A 26577-nucleotide genomic window follows, 5' to 3' on the forward strand; every position below is an offset into this window, starting at 1 on the left:
CTTTTCCGTATTTGGATGTGTGCCACCACTATTTTTCTAAATTGGATCTATGTCACTGCCGTGACATTTTTCATCCACTCTGTCATATCCCCATCCCCGTCATCTCCCCCGTCACGCCGCCGCATCGTAAAATTGACGACGACGACCTCGTCTTCCCGGCAATGAAAGTGGTGGTGTCGTTCGGCCGCCGCCGCCGAAGCCCCCGTTCGGCCACCGCCCGGCCAAGCCACCGCCGCCGCATTGAGCCAGGCCGTTGCTTTTGCCGTCCAGATCTGGCCGGAAGTCGATCGCCGCCGCCGTCGGAGAGTCGTCGTCCGGGAGTATGTTGGTCACCGGCCTCCGCCCCACCCCGTACGCCTGCCGTCGGCCTCCATCTCGCCCGTCGGCGGCCTTCGCCCGTCCCGCACGCTCGCCGCCGACCTCCGCCCGCCCCGCCTCACTGCTCGCTGTCGCCACCCTCCCCGCCGCTCACTGTCGCCGCCCTCTGGCTCCGTCGTCGTCTTCACCTCCATGTCTGACAGAGAAGAAGGAGAGGGAAGAAAACTGAAGGAAGAAGGCAAATAGATGGAAAAAGTCACAGCTGTGACATGGATCCAATTTAGAAAAAACAGTGGTGACACCCATCAAATATACTAATTGTAATGTTACTTTTCTGAATAAGCATGTTGGAACGAATTAATCCATGAAAAAAACGTCTATGGAGCTGGGCGATGGGCGCCGAGTCGGCAGTAGAATCAAATACTTTCTTGGCTAGGCTAGAGCACTAGCAGTAGGAGTACATTCTAGACGGCGAGGAAAGCTAGAACGAGTACTAGTAGTAGAAAACTGTCACGTGCGGTTTAATCCCGATTCCCTCCGCTCCAACCCTGCAGCCAGGTCAATGCGAGGAGCCGGGTCGGACCAACCAAACCAACCCCACCGCCTCGCCTCGCCTCGCCCACGCTACTCCGCCTCACCCGCACCCTCGCCCAATGCCAGCCGGGCCACACCACCCGTGGGGCCATCCTGTCTGCGGCGGCAGGGTGTGCCCTCTCGCCGTCGCAAAAGGGGCGGGCGGAGTGGGGGTGGGGGGAGGTGGGCCCGGGTAGGTGAGCTGGATCCAGCGCGCGCGGCGATGATTGACGCCGTTTCGTTGATGATGATTGCTACTACACCGAATGCGACCTCTCGAGGATCTTCTGCGCCCGCGCGTCTCCGTTGCCCCTCAACGAAGCGTGGCCGCGGGCGTGTGTGTGTGGGATCGTGCACGCGCACTAGTAATTAAGGCGGTCGTGATCTGTAATGATGCCCTCGACCACCGTCTACCGCATTAGGACACTAACGGTGCACCGTTTTTGGCCAAGACAAAAGTCACCAAAAACACACAGTGAAATGTGTCTTGGTCTGCATCATCCTAAATTTGAGCACTGTATTCGTGGTAAAACACAACGAATATAGTGTAAAACACAACGAATATAGTGTAGCATATGTACCATTCATAGGTACTATAGCGATCGATTTCATGCACTTGTTACGAATCAGATGGCTAAAAACACACCAAAGTCACGGTTACTATGCTTGCCTGACTTTTTAACCGAACGGTAGAGAATTTCGGTTGTTGGCTAGTTGCTTCGGCTTCTTAGGCCCAATTTAGTTTCTAAAACTTCTTTTTTTTAAAAAATACTTCACATCAAATCTTTAAATATCTAAATTATAAATCGTAAGATGAATCTTTTAAGTCTAACTAGTTAAACATAGATAAATAAAAAAACTAATTGCACAGTTATGAGAGAAATCGTAAGATGGATCTTTTGAGCCTAATTAGTGCACGATTAGCAATAAGTGATACGATAACCAACGCGTAATTGGGCTCAAAATATTTGTCTCACGGTTTCTAGGCGAACTATGAAATTTGTTTTTTCATTCGTATCCAAAAAGCTCTTTCGACATCCGTTCAAACGTATGACGTGACACCTCATCTAAAAATTTTTGGAACTAAACAAGATTAATTACGGCAGGTTTAGTTCCCAATGTTTTTTTTAAAAAAACATCGTATCGAATTTTATGACACATAAATGAACTATTAAATATAGATAAAAATAAATTAATTGCATAATTAGAGAGTAAATCGTGAGACAGAATCTTTAGTTTAATTAACCATAAGTGCTATACTAAATTAGTAACCCACACGTACTAATGATGAATTAATTAGACTCAAAAGATTTATCTCGTGGTTTAGCTCATAAGGTTGTACAGCGAAATTCGCCGATTAAGTCTGAAGGCGCTCGAGCGGATAGAATTTGACAGTTCCTTCTTCACTGCTACTCTTATACATTTAGTTATCTATCCTGCTCAAAAAAAATAATGGTGATGGTAGTGAATCTATCATCCACCAACTATATTGTCTTACCAACTTCTTTTATGTATTTAAAATATTTCAAAATGGTTCTATTGGTTCTATTTTTCATCTCCAAAATACAAGTTCCGAACAATACTAACATGCATATAATTCATATTTCTTCGTAGCAAAGCACGAGTATTTAGCTAGTACCATATGCATTTTACTATTTCTTAAATTATTTATTTTTTGCAAAGTTAATTTGTTTTTGGATGGATGAGTTTGTATTTTAGAATTCATCATACAATATTTAACAATGTTATATGTTTTGCTTATAATAATTACATGAAATTTATAGATGAAAAATATTAGCCAGGTTTGCACAGTAGACTAAAAAAGTAGCATCAACATTTTCTGATATTTGAGAGAGTATATTCCATAAACTACAACCGTTTTAATTACAACTATCATATCTCTACAATCTTAAGCCAAGTGATAGATAACTTTAATCCGCAAACCTACAATTCCGCTAGCAAAGGGGTCTCTGACAGACCATTTGCTGTTTATAAGCAAAAGGTCAACTGATGAGAATTTTAAAAACCTGCGTGTACTTTAGCTTCCTAGATTCTACAACTATATATTTTTAGACAGAATTCTGGGTTTCTTGGAGATAGAGATTGTGAGAAATGGTGCAGCTAGCTACCACAAATTCTCCCAAACAGGAATTTTATCTCTTAGACACGTTTAATATTCATGCAGTCTTTGTTTATTAAAAACATACTCAGCCTCGTATTTTAATTTGTATTAAGCATAAGTGAAATAATTTATTAGCAATTAAAAAAATTTATGAATAAAACTTATATATATATATATACACACACACAAACATACGTTCTTAACGATTTAAAATCAAATACTGAGAAATAAACTACAATAAAAATATTTTAAAATTAATTCTAAATTTAAGTTTTAAAATTAAAATTTTGGCTTGCAAGCATAAACGAAAAGATGTGACTCACCTGGTGAAGCAGTCAAAGCCCAAAAAACTTGAGTCTAGGGAGGTGACGACTGTACTTAACTGCTTATGCATTAGTGGAATATGTTGTATTTTCTTAAAGCGGTGGAAAATATGTTAGTATCCCCTCTAGTCTTGAGTATTTAACTTATAGCAAAATCTAGTTAATTTAAAAGTTTCACCGTTAATAACTTCTCTAATGTATAGTTTAATTACAAGAAATTACATGCATAGATTTGTGTTGAAAAGTATAGTCATTTTATCATCGACTCCTTGGATTTTATAATTTTATTTAAGGTATAATTTTTATTAAAGGGAATCATATGTGGTGTAGTGCTGGAGTCGTGGGTATATGACTCCATCCACCATATTTCAAATGTTGGTGTCCACAAATATTACATTACAAGTGAGTTTTCAATAGATATCTAGTGAGATTAGGGATATATATATCGTTGATTTCCGTCTCTTTGAGCGTGTGCTAGGAGGTGCATTCGTGGATGTGTGAGAGTGATGCTGTGCATGCGCTGTTGCAATGCAATCCTATATATATATATATATATATATATATATATATATATATATATATATATATATATATATATATATATATATATATATATATATAATGTTGATTAAAACTAAAAAATGCTAGATGTTTGTTCCAAATACCAAATAGAAAGTTCCTTCAGGAGCAAAATACGCATATCTGCTATAGACAACCTAGATAATTACAAGAGATTTATAATAGTAGCAGAATACGCATATCTGCTATAGACAACCTGGATAATTGCAAGAGATTTGTAATACCAACTTGTAGATTTAAGCTTCCAGGGTATTAATTTAGGATCTTTCTAATTATAGCTAATTATGATTTTTTCCTATCTTACAACGTCCTAAAATAAATTAGAATGAAAAAATAATCTGGTTCATATGCCTTATTTTCCTCAATTTCTATTGCATAGCACATTAGCATACCATCTCGGTTGTTGCATGTCCGATGGTTCAAAATGGATCATGAGTGGCATTATCGTCATATGATAGAAACTAGAGGGGTAAACTGGGAATGTTGTCCCGCTCGGCCTCTCCACATCGCTGTTGCTTCGAGACGGTTTCCCTTTGTCGTCAGCGTCGAAAGCTGAAAGATGAAATACATGCCCTCTCCACTTTTGCAGTAACACCTCTCTTATACAAGATATTTATTATGCACTCCGAGAAAAGTCAAAATCCAGTCTTTGTTCGAGAAAAAAGGTTCAATGAATCTATACATACTTAAAAGTTTCTCGGCCATCACCACTAGAGTCAACCATGTGTAGGCCCTGCATGAGCCCAAAACCGAAAACCAGTGCAAAGAGAGGAGATAAGGGTTGAGCAACTCATCGTCGCCGAATGAGGACAACGACGCCAGCCGTCGCGCCGCTAGGTCGCTGGAGGAGGGCAACGACGCTGGCTGCCGTCTTGGATCCCAGCCTCGTTGTGCTAGTCGTCGGCCGCCCCACCACCGCCGCGCCCGCCACCAATCACCCCAGGTCGCCCCATTGCTGCACCCACTGTCGGCCGCGACGCCTCGTTATCGCACCCATCGCGCTGCTGTCGCCCGCTCCAGCACGAGGAAGGGAGTGAGAGGCCTCACCGATGGTCGCCCCGCCCGTCGTCGATCGCGCTGCCTCGTCGCTAGTTGCGTCGCCGCCTGCTCCAGGACAAGGAAGGGAGTGAGAGGGTGAGAAAGAGCAGTGTTAGGGTTAGGTATTGGATTGAATAGGCTTTTAAGCATACTGGACATTCATTTCTTTAGTTTTCAAAGTTTAGTAAGTCTCTCTCGGGTCCCCATGGGTTCCCTATCGGTGTAAATCGATCCTCGACCCTGGCCTTGACCCAAACTGGGGCCTCGGACTTGAGTCCCCACGGGGCTAAAATGCTCCCCGGTGAGCCTGTCACTGTAAGGCAAATTTCCATCCCTAGGCGGAGGGAGGCGCACCGCCCCGAGCCTCGTTGGCCAACGCCAACGCACGCCGGCACTGGTGGCGGAGGCGCATAGTGGAGAGGAGAGGGGGCGGTGGCGGTTAGGAGTGGGGGGAGAGGAGAGAGAAGAGGGGGAATAGGGTTAGGGTATATATGTGTTGTAAGTTGTTGGGCCTATGGAGCCAAATTTACCTATAAATTTATATTTCGAGTCACGTGGGTTTCCTCTTTTAATTGACACCCAAAGCTTACGTGTATATAGGCTATTCTACTTCTTGTGAGAAGAAAAAGATTATGAGATTAATATCCTCATATTGGTAATAACATATTAATGATGTTTTTAAAATATAAAATCCCGTTGCAACACATGACAAATTGCTAGTTTGTTGAATTTTTTTAGATGCGATAGGTGTCGACGTTCCTCAAGGAAAGTAAGCATTAACAATGTCATTTCCATTCATCTGCAAAACGGAAATTCAGAAGAGGTCCAAATAAACTTGAGTAACCGTACGTAGGTGGGTTGTCGCTAAGATGGGTGCTCGAGATAACTAAGATTGAATCATTGTGTCTATTTTTAGGACAACTAGAAACGAATGAATTAACCATAATAAAACAAAAAATCTTACATTAGAAAGGTGCTGTGAGTTACTTTTATATATATTTTTAACACAAACTGCATCATTTACGAGCTTAGAAAATGTGACGTGAAAATAAAAAAAATCTATTAGTAGAGTGTTACCATATTGGATTGGTTACGTCCTTTTCATATATTTTTCTCAACTTTTTCTCTGCTTTTACGTGCATCCTTCCCGAACTTATAAACGATATGTTTTTTAAAAAGTTTTAATATACAAGTTCATCATCTCACATTCCTAATAGTTAATTTAATTATTTATACTATTAAATAATTATAAAAAATCAGGAAATATTTCCTCTTCCTCGAAGAAAAAGAAAAAAAAAGCTTAAGACAGTCGTTGGGTTATCTCTGTGTCGTTAGCCTGATATTGTATAACAAAATTATGTCACATGAGCCTTTTCTCTTTTCTCTTAGTGTTTAGTCATATAGTTTTCTTGGGACACACCAATGTATATTTTATTTGAAATATACAAGTCTTGATACATCATAAGATTCTGACTTAGCTAAATATGCTTCAATGTGTAGAGCTATATAACTTGTACTAATATAAGTCCCACTATGTTAGAAAAATAGTATATAACTCATATGAGCCAATGAGCTAACCAAATGCTCCAACTAAATTATTTTTTAACCTTAGCACTAGTTGCCCAAACAAGCAATAGGTGCTTAAAATTTTTAGCTTAGCACCATGGTCTAATGTATAGCACCTCTTATTTTAGTTTTCTTTCCTCTATACATCTCTTTGGCAACAACCTTGGAGCTGCCCTCATATGAGATTTGTTGAATAGAATTTGACAGAAAATAGAGAGAATATTTCATAGGCTTCAACGATCATGAATCAAGCCTCTGTGGTTGTATTCTTTTGGTGATAAAAGTTTATCTAATTTCTTGATAGCTATTTAATATTATGTATGAAAATCCTTATATTTTAGGACGGAGAGAATATTACTGATTAATAGATAAACACGAGAAAAGAAAAATCTTATGCTATGAAATTAATGAATCATATAATAAACAAAAGATACAAGCCCTTTGCTGCAAAACTCCCTCTCATTCTCTCTCACCACTTTAACCATTCCACCCCTGGCGAGTCCCACTAATTACCATTCCTCCGCCGAATAAAACCACCCCCCTCTCCCCGCATCTCCTCCCTCCCTCGCCTCTTTCCCAACTCGGATCCCCTCTCGCATCGCACGCGAGCCGCGTCTTCCTTCTTCTAGGGTTAGGGTTCCGTTCCGCCACGGCCATGGACCAGCCTGCGGCGGCGGCGGCGGCGAGGAGGTGGGTGCAGTGGGAGGAGGTCGTGGTGTCGAACGACCGCGGGCGGCGCCTGGTGCACTACTACCTCCGGGGGGCGGGCAGGGGCGCCGGGGAGGAGGAGGGGGAGGGGGAAGGGGAGGGGGAGGTGAGGGTGCTGGCCGTGGTGGGGCGGGAGAGGAGCCCGCGGCACATGTCGTACGTGGTGCAGGGGCGGTTCCTGCGGGCGCTGGTTGGGGCCGGGGCGGCGGCGCTGCCGGCGCCGGCGGATGGGGAGGGGCCACCGAGGAAATGGCGGTCGAGGCGGGAGGTCGTGGACTGGCTGTCCTCGCTCGTTTCCGGTAAGATTCGTGTGGCCGGCGTGGTTCTCTTCTTGCTTGGGCGGCCGATTTGGGTGTTCTTCACAATTTCAGAGGACGTTTCTCCGAATTTGAAGATGTTCTTTTTTTTTGTTTCACGGGTTTATTTGAATCCTTGTGTGTCGGGTGATCTGTGATGCGTTGAGCTGATAGTTCTGTCTCCAATTTCCATATGATTTCCTTATTTGTGCTGGATTTCCTCCATTTTTTTGAGGTTGTGGTTTCTGATTTCCTATAATTCAAGCAAAATCATTTGCCCCTTAGAGAAACGGCTTGATTTATACGCGTTCTATGCGTGTTAATGGAAATGATCTGATTTCTAGCGTTTTCTTGTGTCAGTTTAGGTGAATTAACTCAGTATTAGGTTTATTAGGGCAAGGAATCCTGGATCCTTTCGTTAGCTCTATTCTGTTGCGGCATCTTCACCTGATTTGTGAGGAAGAAAATGTCTCGTGGTCGATTTTTCTGTACTAGAAAGTTAAAAACGGCTTCTTTGAACCCGGCTTTTCTGGTCCTTTTTACATCTCTTGCCAGGTTAGGTTTGATTTTGTTCTGTTCTACTTAGAGAAGGTTCTGATTTGCCAAATATGCCAGTTTTCTTTCTTGATTTTCACCTAATTTCCCTATATAAGGCTTGTGTCTCCTTTTAAAGACACCGTTTTTACGGTGTTGCCTCTGATGGCCAAGAAAGAATCACGTCCCTAACTGATTTGATACGGATGGGCATGCGATGGGATTTCTATGGTTTTTGAGTTTATTCTCTTTGGGTCGAATTACTAATTTACATGGTTTGCCTTGCGGTCTTGAAAGCTTACAGGATTTCAGATATAAATAATTCAGTCATAACTTTGGTGACCTGCAAATCTCATGCCTTCTCCTTTTCCATAGGAATATGGAGAATACAGGTGTGACCCAGAATGGAAGCCGCTGCAGGTTTCCCTTTTTGGGTCGATTGTGTAAGCTTGCATTTGGAAATATAGAGAAAATTGAAGCTGCAGCGTGAATTGAAAGGCAATCAGGTGCCATTTTTTGATCTTCCTCTTCTTGTGGCCTTCCACAAGACACCCCATGGAATCAATCCGTGTAAAATGAATGCTTCCATAATCTGTCCGATAGTTGTCAGGAATTCTTCCAATTAGTTCGGTCTGTCAATGAGCTGACCATTTATTTTGTGGAAAATTTTTACGGCGTGCTGACCCTTGAACTTGTTAAGTCATTGCGTTTTTAATATGAAACGACCTTACAGCCTAGAAATCACACCCAAATTTGTTTGTTTAAGTTGCTCTTAGTTTAATCTGCCGATGTGGGTTTCGTCTTTGTTATTTTTTTTTGCCATTTTTGTTGTGGTAACATCTTTTATTTGGGCAATAAGTGTGCTTCTGCGTCTTGCACCACTACTTTGATGCAAGTTCTGTTGCACTAGCTTGTATGGTGAATTTCTTATGTCGAATGCTTCTTTTGCAGGATGCAGTAACGGCCCTTCATTAATGGCTAATAGGTTCAACGAAAATCCATATGATGACATTGATTTTACTGATGTTGCTGCTTCAAAGGTACAAAACTGTTTCAAGATTACCTCGTCCTTTGTCCTTCTATTATGTCAAGGAAATATTTCTAAAATTTCCCTATTGCTAATTCATGCTCTTTTTTGTGTGCTCAGGATGTTTCACCTATTTCATTAGGGAGGAACAACTCCAAAGAATTTACATGGTTGGGTCCTGCATCGCTTTGTCAAAAGCAATGGAAGCATTATAGATCTTTCTGTCGTAGGGGCATTACTATTTCGGTATGTTATTCACTTATCATCAGTTTCATGAATTTTTTTTGAGCTTGTATACCACCAAAACTTTTTACCAAGAAATAATAACATACTTGGCTGAATGATTGCAGAACAAGAAGCTATGCATATATAGGATCTGTCTGAAACTGAAATATAGAAACATTGGAATATGAAAATTGCAGTAGATTTAAGATGAAAAATCTAGAACATTCTGTTGCTGGCTTACTATTTTTGTTTCATACATTGTGTTCATTATTTGTAATATGGGTTGAAATCAGAGTACTACAGAGCATTTTCAAACTAGAAGTTTAAAGTTTAAATGCTAAGACTTGTAATAACTTTGAACACATTTGTAAGTAAAACATTGGTTGACACATGTTTTTGCTATCTTTTAGGTGCACAATTTTGTCTACATCCTGAGTGAAGAGAAGAAGAGGTTAATTGCCCAAGTGGAGGATCTGTATCAAGATACTAATTCAATCAACATGGTCATGGTACGATGGTTTGACAAAGTTGATGAGGTTGGTGTCGAATTGCCACCCGATGTTGGTGAGAGAGAGATTTTCTTTTCCCATGGTTTGCAACATCTCAGTGTTGAATGCATTGATGGATTGGCTGCAGTCCTGAGTGCTCAGCACTTTGAGAAGTTTCTGAGTCGCCCTAGACATAGCTATTGGGTGCCTTATATTTGTCGCCGACAGATTGATGATGATGGCGTCAAACCTTTTGATGTAACCCAACTGCAAGGTTATTGGAGTCAAGAAGTGCTTAGGACCATGTTCAATGCAGCTTCTTCTCTTAAGGTGCGTTTCAAGGTCACTAGAGGTGCTTGTAGTTCAGATGGGGTGCAAAAGAGGAAGCGTGATGCATTCAGTGATACTGATCTGCAGCAGTGTCTTCCTTCTGCTGAGTTTGGTTCTGATAGTCTCAAGAATGGTTTGGAACATAAAACTCAAAACCAGCTATATCCTGGTAGCCATGCTGAAGTCCTATCACAGGATAGTGGTATAAGGGGCTGTTGGTTTAGATGCCTTGTCCTAAAGATGCGTGGAGATAAAATCAAGGTCCGATATGAAGATCTTCAGGATGCTGATGAGACAGGACATCTGGAGGTGCGCTTAGTGTAATTCTATAAAATCCTTTTTTCATTAAATTGTATCCAGAATCTGATTTGTTGCTTAACATTTGTTTGCCAGGAGTGGGTTTTGCTAACAAGGATCGCTAAACCTGATCAGTTGGGCATACGCATCTCTGGAAGACCAATGGTGCGGCCATATCATGTACAACATAGCAAGGGCCCATGCTCCTTTGATGTTGGGACAGTTGTTGATGCATGGTGGAATAATGGATGGTGGGAGGGGATTGTGTTGCAGCAGGGAAATGACAGACGCCTTCAAGTTTATTTTCCTGGTAATTACAAAATTACCATCTACTTCAATGCGATTCTTACAACGTGTTTATTTCTAGTAACATTGGAGCTCCTGAACTTATGTTTATTTTGTTATTTATCACAGGAGAAAAGCGAATAGCTGATTTTTGTGAAGATGATTTGAGGAATTCACTTGAGTGGGCTGGGGGCAAATGGAATTCTCTGGGGGAACGGAAAGATATCATACATCTGTTGCCCCGTACTGCAGTGGATGAAAAGGGAAGTTCGATTAGCAAACTTGTTTCCCGAGACTCCTCTCCAAAACAAGAATCTGACAAGGGGTGTGATGACAAATCTGTGGGCAATAAGATTCACAACCAGAAGCATCAGAAGCGTGTTCTGGCTGATCTCACAAATGCCCTGAAATTCGATAACCTGAAATGGAGGCCAAGAAAGCGGAGTAGAAGATCTGGTTCAAAAAAACAGTCGGACACTAGCAGCGGCAGCAGCAGCCAAGGTGACCTGGAGGAGTCCAGTCCCTGTGGAAGATTTTCTGTTCTTAATTCAGTACCTGATGAAGAAGTATGCAAGAGCAGTGGAGAACCTCTTTTCATGAGGGTATCCAACCTGGTGATGTCCAGATGAAATGCAGACTCGACGACTGACATGTTTTTAGCCTTTTCTTTCCGGATTTCAAGCCTTGGCGAGATGTGAGTTTGATGCATCCCCAGGTTATAGTCACAACTGGGATACTGGTCCATCTTGAGAGCTCTGAAAGCTTATTCGCTTGGATGTTCAGGATGCAAGCACGGAGGAGCACACTGTTGTATTTATGACTGATCTAGATAAGTTCTACCATTCTGGTTCACTGTAGTGGCTTGTAGGTTGTTTTAACCGTCTTGTTTAGTTGTGGTTAGAAAGATGCTGGCTTATTCCGCTTTGGTGGTTTATAGAGCTCCTCTTCTGTTTTTGTTTCAGCAATCCAGTATCCGATTTAATTTGTTCACCAGCTGTTATAGTCTTATAAATGCTATGCTTATAGTACTATCTGAAATGATAATGTTTACGTTGTCAGATGAGTTTTTGTTGTTTTATTATGGCCCTGTTTAGTTCCTAAATTTTTTTTTCTAAAAACATCACATCAAATTTTTGACATCTAATGAAGCATTAAATATATATGAACATTAAAACTAATTATATAATTATGGAGAAAATCGTGAGACGAATTTTTAAGCTTAATTAAGATGTGATTAGCCACAAGTGCGACGGTAACTAATGATAGATTAATTAGACTCAAAAGATTCGTCTCGCGGTTTTCAGGCGGAATCTAAAATTTATTTTGTAATTAGACTACGTTTAATATTTTAAATATATGTCTAAATATTTGATGCGATGTTTTTGAAAAAAAATATGTAAACTAAACAATGCCTATATGTTATTTGCGAATTGTTTGGTCCAATTTTTTTCTGCTGGGGTTTCTGACCTTGGAAGGTGTTGTGGTATTGTTGGAAGTGGGTATTGGTTGGTGGTCTGGAAGAATGTTTGCTTTATTTCGAACCTGTATTTTTGGCCAATTCCGTAGAAAATCGGCGCCGTAGTGATCATTCTTCTATGTTACAAATCTAGTGCTTCAAAAGTGACAAATCAATCTCCAAAGTTCGTTCGGCTTTCGCCATTTTCTGCCTGTTCTTTCAGAGAACTTTCTGGGTTTCGGCAGGTCCATGATCGCATTAACTTGTCTAGTTGAGATTACAAAGATGATATTTTGAGACCGGATTCCATCCTCCGGAGAGCATCTCGGCAAAAGGCCTAAGCCAAGAGGAAAGGTTTATTTATCAACACAAATAAGAAAATGCCAACGAGAAGCAGCAGCAAAGCAAAAGGACCACCGTTTGTGCAAGCAAGCCAGCGTCGTCGTTGGAGGACCAGAATACGATTCCTGCCTCCAGCGTTGTTTGGTCTATTCGCTCGTCCTATGGCATCTCTTGTCCTTTTTTGAAGCTACTGCTTCATCCGTTTCAAAATATAGAAAAATTAGATTTAGATTTGATGTCTTATTACTATGAATTGATATTACATTCATTACTACTTTTATATATTTTACTTTTCTAAAGTAAAATTTTAAATGTGTACTATTTAATTTCATCGTTTATACCATCGATCTTTTATCTTTCCGCATAAAAATACACAGCCACACGAGCTGCTGCTTCTACATTGCCAAAATTGTTTGGCTTTTTTTGAAAAAACCAAATAACATATTTGTAAACGAAAAATAATTTAGAAATAAAATTTTTATATACGTATTCTTAGCGATCTAAAAGCCAACGCTGAAAAATAAAGTTTGGTGAAAAATCCAAAATCAACTCTAAATTTAATATTGGAAATTTAAAATTTGGCTTATAAGAAAAAAATAAAAGCGAAAAGACGGAGGTGCATACTAGTTGCCATAAACCCGACGCAAGTCAACTGCATATTGGATGCTATGGATTTTTATAAAATACACAAAATGCTTATTAGTACCGTAGGGTGCAATTTTTTACTTTCTATGTTAGTTTCTACTGCTTGGAATTGTGTGAAGTTGGTCTGCTCATTGGTATTGTCGGTCCTGTAATAGTAGCAAGAAATGATTTAGGGTTTTACTTCGCGGTTAGAATTTTTTGGTCTTTTGTGGCGGTTCATGTTCCTTGCATTCTACAAATTGGTAACTTTGAAGCCTGAAATTTGCCAATTTGACGAACCGCATTATCTATGTGCTTATGCTGCATGTTGTTTTTCCTTTTCCGGACAAATTCACTTTCTGGGTTTGCCTAGTCCATAAACGAAACTTCGCCAAAACATATAAAAATTGAGACCTGATTAATTCCATCATCCTACCTCGGCAAAGCCTACATAAACTTTGTCAAGAGGAAATGTTTACTTTATCATCCCAAAGAAGCCAAAACCCAAAGGAGAAGCAGCCAAGAAAAGGACCACCATTGGTGCAAAGTCCAAGCCAGCAAGCGTCGTCGTTGCAGGACCCAGAATCCGATTCCGACCTCCAGCAAGGCAATCGTCTTTAGCCCCAGCTGCCGGCCACCACCATTCTTCCCCCACCCCACCAACCTCTCTCTCTCCCTCTCTTGCACATTCTCTGCCACCACCATCCCTTTCTTCTTCTTCTCCGGCGAGCCGGGAACCGACATCGTCGTCGTCGCCGCCACCTGAGTGGAGGGGAGCGGTTCATGAGTGACAAGGTGACCATGGTTTTCTAGAGTGGAAGGTGTGGTGTTTTTGGTGTGTGAGTAAACTGAGGCTGTGTTTGGGGTTTGTATGCAGTTCTACCGCATGACCGTCAGGATGAGCATCGACTGCAACGGGTGCTACAAGAGGATCAGGAGGGTACTCCTCCAGATGCAAGGTGAAAACCAGAAAAATGCACCAGAGATTACCAACGTCAATTTACCTATTTGAACTAGTGTTTTTTAAAATAAAAAATTTGGTTTAATAAAGTTCAGTCCAAAAGTAAACATTATGGATGATAACAACTGGCACAAGTGGACATAAAGAGAACACATCGAACATTAAACATATATCAAGATTCTTATATATGAAAATGAAAGCAGATTTGCCTATATCATACATTCTGCGCAAAAAGATGCAGATATGATCAAATAGTTTTCCAGACAGAATTGCTTCCCAGTTTTTGCTCGGTGATCTCACCATTTTTCCCTTGCGTGGAAGAAGATCTGGATAGCCACCTGATCGACCGGAAGCAGCAGCGGGTGAGCGTCTGCGGCGCCTTCGTGCCGCAGGACGTCGCCATCAAGCTTCGCAACAAGGCGAACCGCCGCGTCGAGATATTGGAGATCAAGGAGATCGACGCCGGCGACGGCCACCGGCCGTGAGGGTGGGTGCCGGCATCCCGACGAGCCGGGGACGGCGGCGGCCGCTTAGTTAGCATGCTAGCTGCTGCTATACCATAGGAAATTCTTTGTAAATTAATCTAGTAAAGTATATAGTGTACAGTGTTTGTTTCGATCCGAGGTGATAACCTGTTCAGCTGAACCCTTTTAGCATGAAGCAGAGAACGAAAGAATTGTGAATTGTGAGTGAAGGAGAGAAGGCCAGCTGCATCAGGATCTAAGCTTTCAGATGAAGTATTCCTAGTTCTGCAAGCGTAGGAACGTAGCCATCCTGCTTGGAGTGCAGCTTCAGGAAGCCCAAGTAGCTCCAGTCATATAGACAGAGAGGGCCCACATCTCTGCACACTCCTACAATAGTTTCGCAGTTACCACTGCTTATAAGTCAAAATTTAAATTTTAGAAGTTAGTTTTGGACTTAATTTTGTAGTTTTTTCATCGTAATTTTTTATAACTTTCGTTTTTGAGTCACTATAGACACGTATATAAAAGTTTTAACTGCAAATTATTTTTCGTTTGCAAAAACGCGTTTTTGTTTTTTCTTCTAAAAAGTGAAACGATGGGAACCCTAAGTCCTAACATAGCAGAAAACTGAACTAGTTCTGCAGATTCGGTACTGACGATGATCATATCGCAATTGCGACCACATGACTGATGATACTGTGACTAATAACAGAAATGGTAGCAGAAACCAATTGAGCAATCACCTGGAGAACAATCATATCGTCGTAATACGATTTTCGCTACAACAGATTGATTGGCTACAATGACTACCAAACAGATAGATTGCTGGTGAGTGGTGACTGAGATAGATGTGCAAAAGGAGGCCTTGCATGGTAGTGTAGATGCATGGCAAGAACCAGGCCAAGTAGCTTCTACCTCCAGGTACCAGCTATTTGTCAGAATTGCTGGTGGAACAGATGTAAAGAAGTAGCAGCATTGTTTGTGCCCATAAATGGTAAGGTGAAAGTAGGAACTGTTAGCTCTTGGCACCAGCCATGGCCAGGGGGGTTCCTTGGAGTGTCATTAAAGCCTGCAGAGGTGGATGGAGAAGAGAGGAGGAACTCACCTGCTGCTGGCTTACGGCCGAGGCAGCAAATGTGGCCGCCACACACCACCATTTTTATGAGCTTGAACAACCGTCCTGCTCCTCCTTTTGTCACATCCAGTGAGAGTTCTTCAAGTGCTTTGCTGCTGCTCCTTTTGGGCTTTAGGCTGATTGAGCAAAACATGGGAATGGCGATGAGGTGCATCTTGGTCCTCTTCTCTGTCTCCCCTCTGCTGCTTCTGTTCAACCTTGAGATGCTGGAGGATGCTCTCCATCTAGCAAACCATGACAAGGAGCTCGACGTCGCTGCGATAACTCCTGCCAGTTTCAGCTTCATGTCCAGGTTTAGGATAATGCTGGGGATGAGTCATCATCATCGGTCACAGGGCCGAAGGCATAAGAGAAGTTCAGAAGCTCCAGCTCCAGCACCAGCACCAGTCCCAGCCCTTCAAGCAAGATCAGAAGCTCCTGCCCCTCTTGTTCGTGTGCCTCGGAAAGGAATGCCATCAACTCATCGCAGCCACATTGCCCCAGCAAGGAGCCCAGTGCACAGAATGGAGGATGGAGGCCACACCAAGCTCCCGAGATCCACCATTGTTGCCCTGGGTGTGGTTGGATTATGCCTAGTTGTTCTTGGAGCTACCATAGTAGCATTGTCAGTTGGAAGATCAAGGAAGGTCAAGAAGGTGTGTACAACGGCATTCAAAACATTTTGCCATGGATCAAGAGATCAAAGGTCACCTGCTGCTACCAGGAAGGTCAGTTCCCACCCTAGCCCAGATCCGTTTTCACTAAGTTCCATAGTACAGTACCAAGAGAACCATCCAAACCTTAAACAATCATCTGAACCAAAGAGTTTATCCATTCAGAGTACTATTCCAATGGGTACAGAATTAATAGCAAGTGATCCTACTGTGACAAGCAACAACTCGCACTCTGGTGAGGTTGAATCTTTCCATTCCATATCTTGCGCTGATTTCTCAGTTGGCTCCATTACAGAGGTACCACAGCAAATTTGTGATAAAACTATTATGGATCCATCTCGGACTTTCCTAGAAAGACATGATTCACCATCTGATTCATCATATCAATCTGTTTCACCAGATTGTACATCTTGTTTGTCGCCAAAGGATCAAACATCTTCAGCTTTCAGCCACCACAATTTGTCTCGCACTCCTTGTCCAGAAAAACCAGATAAAGAAAATGCTGAAGTAAACTGTCACAAAGGAGTGAAAATAAATGGCATTTCTGGGTCCACGGAGCATCACAAAGATCCAATGGAAGAGCAGACGGAAACCATCACCCCCTCCATCACAAAGCCAAGTTCTAAGGAATCATCAAAGAGTTCAACAGGAGGATCAAGGATTGACACCTTCAGTTCAATGGGTATACCAAAATCGCCACCACCCCCTCCACCACAAAAGAATCCTCCGAGTTTGAAAGGGCAGTGCAATAGCCAGCCTCCACCACCACCTCCATTGCCTCTGCAGATACAAGTTGGTAAAGACGGTTCTCCCCTTCCAAGGTTGAAACCATTGCACTGGGACAAGGTAAGGGCTGCTCCAGCCCGCCCTATGGTGTGGAACGATATAAGATCAAGTTCATTTGAATTCGAGTAAGGCAATAGACTGATCCCCCATCATTATTGTATTCACCACATTTCCTATTCTTACTATGTTTTACAATAAATGCAACGCAGGTTCGATGAGCAGATGATCAAGTCTCTGTTCGCATACAACTTTCAAGGGTCGGCAAGAGATCAAGAGGCTATGAGCAAGACTGTATCTACCACCAAACATGTTATCGAGCATCACAGGCTTCAAAATACTACTATCTTGTTGAAGACCTTAAATGCAAACACCAGTCAAGTATGCAATTCTGTAATACAAGGTAGGTTTCATGACGTTTTAATTAATTGTGCTTATCAAGTTAATGATGATGGCAATCAACCTACCCTTGTGCCTTGACTGCCTCAGGTAATGGATTGTCTGTCCAACAACTTGAAGCACTTGTCAAGATGAAACCAACCAAGGAAGAAGAGGAAAAGTTACTAAATTATGCTGGCGATATTAACATGCTAGATCCAGCAGAAAACTTTGTCAAGGTGCTACTGACAATACCAATGGCATTCCCAAGAATGGAGATCATGCTCTACAAGGAAAATTTTGATGATGAGGTATCTCACATCAAAATGTCCTTTGCAATGATTGAAGTAAGTGGGGTCATTTTGCATGATTTATTTAGGGCATATTCTGTGGTGCTTATATCTACTGTTTTTCTACTAGGGAGCTTGCATTGAACTAAAGTCAAGCAAACTATTCTTAAGATTACTTGAAGCAGTACTCAAGACAGGAAACAGGATGAATGTTGGAACATTAAGAGGAGGTGCGAGTGCTTTCAAACTGGATGCACTTCTGAAATTGGCAGATATACGTGGGGCCGATGGGAAAACAACCCTACTGCACTTTGTTGTTCAAGAGATGGCTCGTTCAAAAGGATTAAAGGGTTCAGAAAAACTCAATGAAATACCCAGCTCTTGCCCTGACACACCAACCGAACGAGAGGAGTATTCATCGATGGGCACAGAATTTGTCTCTAAGCTCAGTAATGAGCTAGGGAACGTCAAGAAGGTAGCAAGCATAGATCTGGATACTTTGAGAAACTCAATCTCATATCTATCATGTGGACTGGTTCAACTGAAGAATCTTGTTGAGAACGACCTAGCTAGTGATGACAACAATAACAACTTCTTGCAATGCATGAAATCCTTCCTAGATTATGCAGAGAATACAATGCAAGAACTCAAAGATGATGAATCTCAAGTTCTACTTAAGGTCAGGGAACTAACAGAGTATTATCATGGTGAGGTCAGCAAGGATGAGTCCAACCTGCTCCAGATATTCATCACTGTAAAAGATTTTCTTGGTTTGCTGGATAGGGTGTGTCGAGAAATGAGGGGCACAAAGCACAACCAAACTCTCAATTTAGTCCTTCCACTCAAGTGAGTAGGTTTAGATTGACATGTTGACCAGTTGAACACTAACAACTTAACTGTTTTGCATGTGAATGTTTGTATAACAGTGTTAGCATTGAGTGTTTGACAAATTAACTGCTTGTGTATGAGAGTTTTTCTATGGGAATGTTAAGAGTGGAGATTGGTTTTTAGCATTAATTATAAACATATTGTTTATTTGTAGAGTGGAATGAGCATCACGGCTTCATAATGGATTTGTGTGGTTTTTCAGATTTGCATTCTGTTGAAATATTTATAAATAACGCAGAAAATGTTATGTGTCAGTGCCATACATGCAATCACAGTTAGTAAATAATGCAGAAAATGTTTGCAAATGTTATAAAATCACCAATGTTCCAAAGCCAATGTGCACGCAAACACAATTTGAGACAGACCAGATCCACTTACATTTACAAATGTTATAAAATCACCAGTATTTCCAAGATTGTATCAGTGGTACTGAGAATATTTTTTCCAAAAGTACCACTGCATGTTAGGAATCTTACTCAATAAAGCTGATTTTCAACAAATTTCAGGAATATACTTTCAGCATGCAAATTAAACAGAATTAGAAGGAATAATAACTCATAAGGGGTGAACATATACTGAATTGTAGAGAATTATAATTACCAAACTATTCTACAATTATAGCTTATTGCTCTCCGAAACATAATTGTATCATCTCTCAACAGTACCCAACATTCAGAGGAAAAAACTGGCACATACAACTGAAAAGTAATATCCACTGAGTTATTAAAGATACAAAAATGGTATTCGGCAATAGACCTCCATAGGAATCAAGCTAATGATTGGTGAAGATAGACGACATTTCCAAGGAAATCTTACAAAGTTAAGCTCTCAGGATCCTCAATAATCTTTGCAAAAGTTTGCAGGAATGCTGCCAGATCAGCACCATATACAATTCTGTGATCCGCAGTGACATTGACCTAAAAACCCGTAGAACAAACTTACTTTTTTCTGTATACAGAAATGTCATTCAAATAACACTCAAATAAGCAGGCAAGCATTAAAGATTTAAGATGTATCTGTTGTGCTTTGTTCGTACTACCTAGTACCACTACCTCCCAATGAGTTCAAATTTTTTATGAGAAATGATATTCTTCATATAAATGGTTAAAATAAGAAGATTGGATGAACCATGTATAGTTATATAGGGGTGATCATATATGAAAAATTCAAAATTCCCCAAACCACGACCACCAAAAAATGCATTCGTTTGGCAGTAAGCAGAGAGGTACTGCCTTTGCAACTGATTATCAGTAATACATGAGGTCTGGGAGTGCATGACAAATATATCAGCTCAATGTGTGGTCTAGCCATACCAACATAAAACATACTACCTCCGTTTCATATTGTAAGACTTTCTAGCCTTGCCTAAATTCATCAATTGATGAATGTATATAATTTATATATATGTCTAGATTCATTAGCATCCATATGAATCTAGGCAAGGCTAGAAAGCCTTACATTGTGAAACGGAGGGAGTACTAATATAACAGACATCAATTTGCAGCATTGGCTTAAAAAAAAAGCATGTGCGAAGGACAACTAACCAGCATTTTGCTCTTGACACTAAAGAAACCATCTTTATCAGCTACCACTGTAGGTTTTGAGGCTCCAACAGCCATTATGCCTCCCTGTATTCATACAACTCAAATTCTTAGGGCATATAGCAGTAAAGAAACCATATCCAGTAGATCAGGAAAAAGAGAAACCCACCTGGCCAGGTGGAAGAATTGCATCAAACCTATCTACACCAAACATACCCAAGTTTGATAGTGTAAATGTCCCTGCAGACCACCAATTCTTCAGGTAAGTACAGTTTTCACAGGTTTTGAAACAACGATCTAATTGACTAAAACATCATACAATGCGATAGAGTCCACACCAGAGCTGTATTCATTTGGTTGGAGCTGTTTTGCACGAGCCTTCTTGACTAGTTCCTTCCATTTTTGTGAGAGCAAATATATATCCAGCTGCATCATGCCATTGTTTAAGCTTTTTAGTGAACTCAAATGCTTCAATTCCTAAATGAAACAACATTAAACACACATATATCCTGTACCTTATCAGCATCCTCCAGAACAGGTGTAATGAGTCCACCATCAATTGCGACGGCCACCGCAATGTTGATGTTGCTGTTGTAAGTGAAGCTCTTCCCATCCCTGCAGCTAGCGTTCACCACAGGATGCTGCGCAAGCGCCATAGCTGCAGCCTTTGCCAGCAGAACCGTCATGGTCACCCCCTTTGACTTGACCTAACCAAACCAAATCAAGCCAAAAATGAACACACAGACCAAAATGTGATGGAGCATCACAGGAGGTTAAGCACTGCCCAATTCTCCAAAGGTAGCACCTTCTCATATAGCGCATCGAGCTTATCGGTCACGATTGGGTATCCCACACGGAATGCTGGCACCGAGAGGCTCTCCACCATGTTCTTGCTCACTGCAGCCTGCATACCGGTGAATGGAACCACCGTTGCACCGGGCACTGGAGGAAGCACCGCCGCCTGTGGAACGGCCCCAATCACCGGAGCAGAAAGAGCCGCAGTGGCAGCAGGAGCAACCTTAGGTTTCGGTTGGATGCCAGCGGCAGCCTCAACGTCGCCCGGCGTAATTCGTCCGAACGGCCCAGTGCCAGTCACCTTAGCGAGGTCCACCCTGTGCTGCTTGGCAAGCTTCTTAGCTTGCGGGGTGGCAATGCCCTTCGTGCCAGCTGCCACCGGTGCGGGAGCAGCGGCTGGAGCAGCCGCGGGCGGAGGAGGCGGCGGCGGCTCAGCGGAATCGGACGGTGGAGGGGCCTGCTGCGGCTGGCCCTTGGAGAGCTCTTGGGCCTTGGCGAGGGCGGCCTGGACCTCCTCCTCGGACTCCGCGAGCAGCGCGATGGGGGCCCCGACGGGGGCGGACTCCCCGGCGGGGACGAGCACGGCCGCGACGATGCCGTCGTGGAACGTCTCGACGTCCATGTCGGCCTTGTCGGACTCGACGACCACCACGGCGTCCCCCTTGCTGACGCGGTCCCCCTCGGCGGCCGTCCAGGAGACTATCTTCCCCTCCGTCATGGTGGAGCTGAGCGCCGGCATGAAGATCTCCCGGATCTTGGCCCGCACCACCATCCTCCCCCGCCGCCGCGCGGAGGCCACCAGCGCCGCCGCCGGCCCCGCCCGCCCGACGCGTAGGCGCGCCGGCAACGCGGCGGAGGAGAGCGAGAGGGTCGCCGGCGCCGTCGCCATTGCAGCAGCGGCCGAGGTGGAGACGAGGAGGTTGCGGGTGACTGCTGCCTCGCTTGTTCCGGTGGCTGTGGCCTGTGGGTATTAAGGAGAGCGGCGGCGAGGGCGGAGAAAGCGAGGCGACGAGAGCTTTGGAAACTCCGACGATGCATCCATGGGCCGGGCCGATCTGACGTCACGCACTGACGCACTCACTCACTCACTTACTTGGGCTTCACATGGGCCGGGCCTTCTATGGTAATTTAGGCCGGCCCATGAGAAGGCTACTTTCCAGCGTCCAAGGAGGCGCACGCCGCAGCAGCAGCTCATCCCCACGACCAAATCTCGCCGTCTCCGCCCGCCGCCGCCGCCGCCGAGCACGAGCGCTCGCACCCGCCGCGCGAGATGAACACCGACATCACCGCGTCGGTGAAGCCGGAGTACCCCGTGGTGGACCGGAACCCGCCCTTCACCAAGGTCGTCGGCAACTTCTCCGCGCTCGACTACCTCCGCCTCTCCACCATCTCCGCCGTCTCCGTCACCGTCGGCTACCTCTCCGGTGCGTCCTCCTAGCCCTTCCCCCGCACCTCTCCGTAACGACACCTTTGCCACCCCCTAGAGAGGCTCAAACCCGCGTCCCTGGGGGCGGTGCGTGCAGGGATCAAGCCTGGGATCCGCGGGCCGTCGATGGTGACGGGGGGACTCATCGGGGTCATGGGAGGGTTCATGTACGCCTACCAGAACTCCGCCGGCCGCCTCATGGGCTTCTTCCCCAACGACGCCGAGGTCGCCCGCTACAAGCACAAGCTGTAGTGAGAATTTTTTTTTTTTTATCTTCGCTGCGTTCTATCTGTTGCAAGCGTTACATCTTTTTCTCTGATCTCGTTTTAGCTTCACTTGTTGATGTGCGAAATGTGTGTCCTTGGATGAATAAATGTTGTACGCTGCACACTTGTGAGGAATTCATGCTACAATTTAGCTCCGATTGGCCATGGTTTAGTGGCAATTTGGTTGCTGATCTGGTGGATTTATGGAATTGAATGTGATCCTGCTGTGAGATTTGTTGTTTTTTTTTTTTGTCTAAGTGGTTGTGGAAGGGTCTGTCATGATTTAGGAGCTTGATATAGTCTTCTGTGCATAGATAATTGTTTTATGTGGGTAATTATCATTTGAATCTTGGTGAATTTTAGGGAAGATAGATGATAGGATGAGGGAATACAGTGATATTTCTTTGCTTCTGATTAACCCATTGCTTTGCCACATTGACATGAGTCATGGTCTCATAGTGGTTTTGCTGCCGGTTTATTGTAGGTATGGTTACTTCATTTTAAATTTATAATATAGCCAATTCGCTCAGATGTTTTATATGTTAAAATTAAGAAATTTGTGTGTTATTTGTTATTCAATAACAAAATGAGTGCCATAAAGTTTCATTGAGTGTACATCAGAGTGTTGAATATATGATTTGAGGCAAGCAACAACACTGGACAGTAATGGCTCAAATTTAGCTGCAAAAGGACTAACACTCTGAAGGTTTGGTATGACTAGTTGATTGTAAGTAGCATGGTAGCCTGGTTCTAGCACTTAAGACACCATATTAGATTAGAGGTTCCATGCCTGCATAGTTGCCTTATTAACTCTCTTATGTAGGTCAACAAGAGCCAAGAGATAACATATCAGTAATCAGGATACATGTCTTGAGTTGGTCTGTTGTTTGCGTTTCATGGTCATACAGGTGGTGTTGATGCCTAATAGTTTACAACAATGTTTTACTTCGGAGAATCAATATTGGCTCCTCAATTGTCTAAACTCCGTAGCTTCCTACACAATTACTTGGTATTGGTAATTGTACAAATGTATGCACGTTGCTTCTTCATTCTACTGATGTCCAAGACTCCTAGCTTTGATGATATGTCTAAGAACATTTCATCCATGCATTGTACAAGAACATTTCAATTGTAGTCCTTACATGTTGATTGGAGAGCGTGAGTTACCGCCCCACCATTTTCTGCCCCTGTGATTGAACACTTTGTTCTTTAGGAAAAAGAAAACACCTACCTATCTAGGTGCCGTCTTCCATTAAAAATGTTATGTTTTAGGAATGATGTTGGTGTTATTCTAATTCTTCCTTGTCATATTTATCAAAAGGTTATGTTCTGGAAAAGTGGAAACCAGAAACATAGTTGAAAGACATTTGCAAAGAGGGTGATTGTTTTGGCCTTTTCAATGGCATATTTGCAAAAGAAAAATAATTTATAAATAAAACTTTTATACATGTATTATTAGCGATCTGAAAGCCAAGGGTGAAAAATAAACTTCGGTGAAAAACCTCAAAATCAACTCCAAATCTAAGGTTAAAAATTTAAAATTTAGCTTATAGGCATAAACAGAAGCGAAATGGTAGGGGTGAAACATTTATTTATCTGGTCAAAACTTGCAGTCCAAGCTGAACCTTTGGGAAGTTCCTGGGGACTACATGATCTGGTTACTTCAACCTGGTATAAACTATAAACATATATATAGCTGTTTCGTTTTTGTGTGTGGATGGAATAAGTGAGGCCTAGAAAATATCACAATCTCATACTTTATGGTAAATAAAAAATATTTGTGGAACGATCAAAAGATTTTGTTAAACCGAGAATCTCAGACTCATTGCAGATTGTTATTGTATATGCATATTGCTTGATCAAACAAATAAAATAAAAAGGATGGTCATCCATTATGGAATCTTTCTAGGCTGCTGAAGTTGCTTCTGAGTTCATCTGTAGTGATGATTGTTTAGCCTTTTTTCAGGAAAAAAAACTAAACAATATATTTGTAACGAGAAATAATTTGTGAATAAAATTATATATATATATATGTTTTTAGCGATTAAAAGCAAATACCGGAAATAACTATGATGAAAAACAACCAAAATCAGCTCTAAATCTAAAGTTAAAAATTCAAATTCTGGTTTATCCGGGTAAGCGAAAAGTTTTTTTTTGGGGTGGTGGTTGCGTAGTCTCGTGTTCATTGTAACTTTTGTTCATTTCAGTGTGTTCATATCATGCCCTTAGCGACAGAAGGTGTGGAAAAACACGGTGTCACAACTCATTAACTTATCCGTGAGTATATCGTTCTATGTGTGCACATCTATGTTTTCCTTTGAATGCGAATTTGTTTTTAGTCAAACGTTGCACCATTGATAGTAATTAACCTGCAGTACAGATAGGACCGGTGCGTCTTATTCAACATATATCTTTCGCTTTTGTTTATGCTTACAAATCAAAATTTAATTTTTTAAATTTAGAGTTGATTTTAGGGTTTTTTCATGCAAGTTTATTTTTTCAGTTTTAACTTTTAGGTCGCTAAGAATATGTGTAAAAAAAATTATTTACACATTATTTTTTTGTTACAAATTACGATCACCCCCATTAACAACTGGTGCTATTAAACTCTGGAATAGCACATCTACCAGAGTTGACTGCATTCGTTTTAACCTGGAAGCAGTGTGCTTATCTGCCGTGCTTGTATGCAGCTCGGTTTTGTATGTACTTTCTCTGATTTGTATTTTGAGGCAAATTTGTCATGGTAGAAGCTTTGGTGCAAATTTGCCCGGGAAAAATGTTTGATTTGCAATTTTTGGGGCAAAATTTGTTTGAAGGGATAATACATGATAGTTACTCCCATCATGGCACAACAAGAAATAAATGAAATAGAGAATTTACAAATTATAAGCCTCAGGCTGTGTTCTTCTAAGGTGATTATTCTCAGTGTTTTCTCTTATTTTTGCGCACACACTTTTTAAATTATCAAATATTATGTTTTTAATTAGATTTTTAACTTTATAGTTGTTAATTTCATTATCTATATTATTAAAAAATTATAAAAACGTCATGTTGGGCTGACCAAGCCGCGCGTAGGCCACAACAGTCGGGAGTTGAGTCTTCTGAACTGGTCCCTCTGGTGGCATGACGAATGGCATGACGAAATTTCGAAGACAACATCTTTGAAAATCCGCCAAGGATTGCTCTACTAGTTGTTTCTATTCTTTTGTCAAATATTTCATTGTGACCAAGTGTGAGTAAAAATATATCGTAGTCTCACCGGACGTGCCAAAAATATGTTGACGCTGAAAATGACAATCAACAGTCACACACATAGGTCTGAGAGTCAATCTTAGATAGCTCCAGTGCAGGACTTAAATTCTTAAAAGGCACGCGGGTGTGCCAGCCAGTTTGATCCTACAACTGACAAGATAAGCAGTAAAACAAGCCGATAGGTGAATAAATATTCAGCCGATCGGATGTTAATGCTGCAACAGTTAGCCGATAGGATAAACGAAAACGATCGGCCGTAAAAAGCTTGGATTGGCTAGAAACTTAATAGAAATAGAGTTATATTAAATATTAGACCAACGTAATCCATCAAGTTACTTATTAATCTTAGTCGATCGGATGAGTCCTATAACCAGATCAAACTAGAGATATAGAGATTGGACTTAACCAAGATAGTATGCACCACGATATGATTATAGCAAACATAAAGATCGATAAGACCAATAAATAAACCGACGAATTATTTGGAATAAACAATGAATCATATGTTACAATCGGCTAAACCCAATTTGTGTATGATTCTTATAGGCTGGTGCAACATAAATAACTGTCGATCTATCTAAATCAAACCGATTCATATAAAAATAATCCAGTAA

The 26577-nt window shown here is 41.9% G+C and overlaps 5 protein-coding genes across 6 annotated transcripts; 4 read left to right on the forward strand and 1 right to left on the reverse strand.

The window, feature by feature from the left end:
- Nucleotides 1–7089: 7089 nt before the first annotated feature.
- Nucleotides 7090–11561, forward strand: LOC102702211. 2 transcript variants are annotated; one of them, XM_040527252.1, is made up of 7 exons: nt 7452–7526; nt 8433–8563; nt 9009–9097; nt 9205–9330; nt 9720–10436; nt 10521–10734; nt 10839–11561. In XM_040527252.1, exons 3-7 carry the CDS (start codon nt 9032–9034, stop codon nt 11336–11338), a joined length of 1623 nt encoding a protein of 540 aa, XP_040383186.1. In that variant the 5' UTR covers nt 7452–7526; nt 8433–8563; nt 9009–9031; the 3' UTR covers nt 11339–11561. The 2 variants fall into 2 exon arrangements, with proteins under 2 accessions (XP_006660148.2, XP_040383186.1); XM_006660085.3 differs by lacking the exon at nt 8433–8563 and having other exon boundaries at nt 7090–7526.
- A 2129-nt stretch (nt 11562–13690) lies between these two features.
- On the forward strand, nt 13691–14738 carry LOC107304778 (heavy metal-associated isoprenylated plant protein 25-like). The gene is made up of 3 exons (XM_015840370.2): nt 13691–13926; nt 14009–14090; nt 14417–14738. Exons 1-3 carry the CDS (start codon nt 13915–13917, stop codon nt 14575–14577), a joined length of 255 nt encoding a protein of 84 aa, XP_015695856.1. The 5' UTR covers nt 13691–13914; the 3' UTR covers nt 14578–14738.
- A 768-nt stretch (nt 14739–15506) lies between these two features.
- LOC102702490 (formin-like protein 9) lies at nt 15507–18851 on the forward strand. The gene is made up of 4 exons (XM_006660086.3): nt 15507–17255; nt 17340–17530; nt 17617–17852; nt 17926–18851. The coding sequence occupies exons 1-4, from the start codon at nt 15691–15693 to the stop codon at nt 18643–18645; spliced, it is 2712 nt and encodes a 903-aa protein (XP_006660149.3). The 5' UTR covers nt 15507–15690; the 3' UTR covers nt 18646–18851.
- Nucleotides 18852–19256: 405 nt separating this feature from the next.
- On the reverse strand, nt 19257–22008 carry LOC102713292 (dihydrolipoyllysine-residue acetyltransferase component 4 of pyruvate dehydrogenase complex, chloroplastic). Its single transcript, XM_006659362.3, has 6 exons — nt 21030–22008; nt 20740–20931; nt 20563–20650; nt 20394–20464; nt 20228–20311; nt 19257–19600 (listed from the first exon to the last, which is right to left on the reverse strand). Exons 1-6 carry the CDS (start codon nt 21906–21908, stop codon nt 19496–19498), a joined length of 1419 nt encoding a protein of 472 aa, XP_006659425.2. The 5' UTR covers nt 21909–22008; the 3' UTR covers nt 19257–19495.
- Nucleotides 22009–22178: 170 nt separating this feature from the next.
- Nucleotides 22179–22930, forward strand: LOC102713565 (NADH-ubiquinone oxidoreductase 20.9 kDa subunit). The gene is made up of 2 exons (XM_006659363.2): nt 22179–22443; nt 22543–22930. Exons 1-2 carry the CDS (start codon nt 22290–22292, stop codon nt 22695–22697), a joined length of 309 nt encoding a protein of 102 aa, XP_006659426.1. The 5' UTR covers nt 22179–22289; the 3' UTR covers nt 22698–22930.
- The last annotated feature ends 3647 nt before the right edge of the window (nt 22931–26577 follow it).

The sequence above is a fragment of the Oryza brachyantha genome, chromosome 8 (genome assembly GCF_000231095.2).
Source record: "Oryza brachyantha chromosome 8, ObraRS2, whole genome shotgun sequence".
NCBI lineage: Eukaryota > Viridiplantae > Streptophyta > Magnoliopsida > Poales > Poaceae > Oryza > Oryza brachyantha.

What these genes read in the sequence shown, in the direction of transcription:
- LOC107304778 (XM_015840370.2), top strand. An exon ending in GGTACTCCTCCAGATGCAAG is followed by an intron (nt 14,091 to 14,416) that starts GTGAAAACCAGA and finishes GCGTGGAAGAAG; the next exon opens with ATCTGGATAGCCACCTGATC.
- LOC102702211 (XM_006660085.3), top strand. Translation starts at nt 7,175, where the DNA reads ATGGACCAGCCTGCGGCGGCGGCGGCGGCGAGGAGGTGGGTGCAGTGG. An exon ending in CTGATGTTGCTGCTTCAAAG is followed by an intron (nt 9,098 to 9,204) that starts GTACAAAACTGT and finishes TTGTGTGCTCAG; the next exon opens with GATGTTTCACCTATTTCATT. An exon ending in CCTTCAAGTTTATTTTCCTG is followed by an intron (nt 10,735 to 10,838) that starts GTAATTACAAAA and finishes TATTTATCACAG; the next exon opens with GAGAAAAGCGAATAGCTGAT.
- LOC102713292 (XM_006659362.3), bottom strand. Translation starts at nt 21,908, where the DNA reads ATGGCGACGGCGCCGGCGACCCTCTCGCTCTCCTCCGCCGCGTTGCCG. An exon ending in TTCTGGAGGATGCTGATAAG is followed by an intron (nt 20,651 to 20,739) that starts GTACAGGATATA and finishes GGCATGATGCAG; the next exon opens with CTGGATATATATTTGCTCTC. An exon ending in GTGTCAAGAGCAAAATGCTG is followed by an intron (nt 19,601 to 20,227) that starts GTTAGTTGTCCT and finishes ACGGGTTTTTAG; the next exon opens with GTCAATGTCACTGCGGATCA.
- LOC102702490 (XM_006660086.3), top strand. Translation starts at nt 15,691, where the DNA reads ATGTGGCCGCCACACACCACCATTTTTATGAGCTTGAACAACCGTCCT. An exon ending in TCAAGTTCATTTGAATTCGA is followed by an intron (nt 17,256 to 17,339) that starts GTAAGGCAATAG and finishes AATGCAACGCAG; the next exon opens with GTTCGATGAGCAGATGATCA. An exon ending in TGTCCTTTGCAATGATTGAA is followed by an intron (nt 17,853 to 17,925) that starts GTAAGTGGGGTC and finishes TTTTTCTACTAG; the next exon opens with GGAGCTTGCATTGAACTAAA.
- LOC102713565 (XM_006659363.2), top strand. Translation starts at nt 22,290, where the DNA reads ATGAACACCGACATCACCGCGTCGGTGAAGCCGGAGTACCCCGTGGTG. An exon ending in CACCGTCGGCTACCTCTCCG is followed by an intron (nt 22,444 to 22,542) that starts GTGCGTCCTCCT and finishes CGGTGCGTGCAG; the next exon opens with GGATCAAGCCTGGGATCCGC.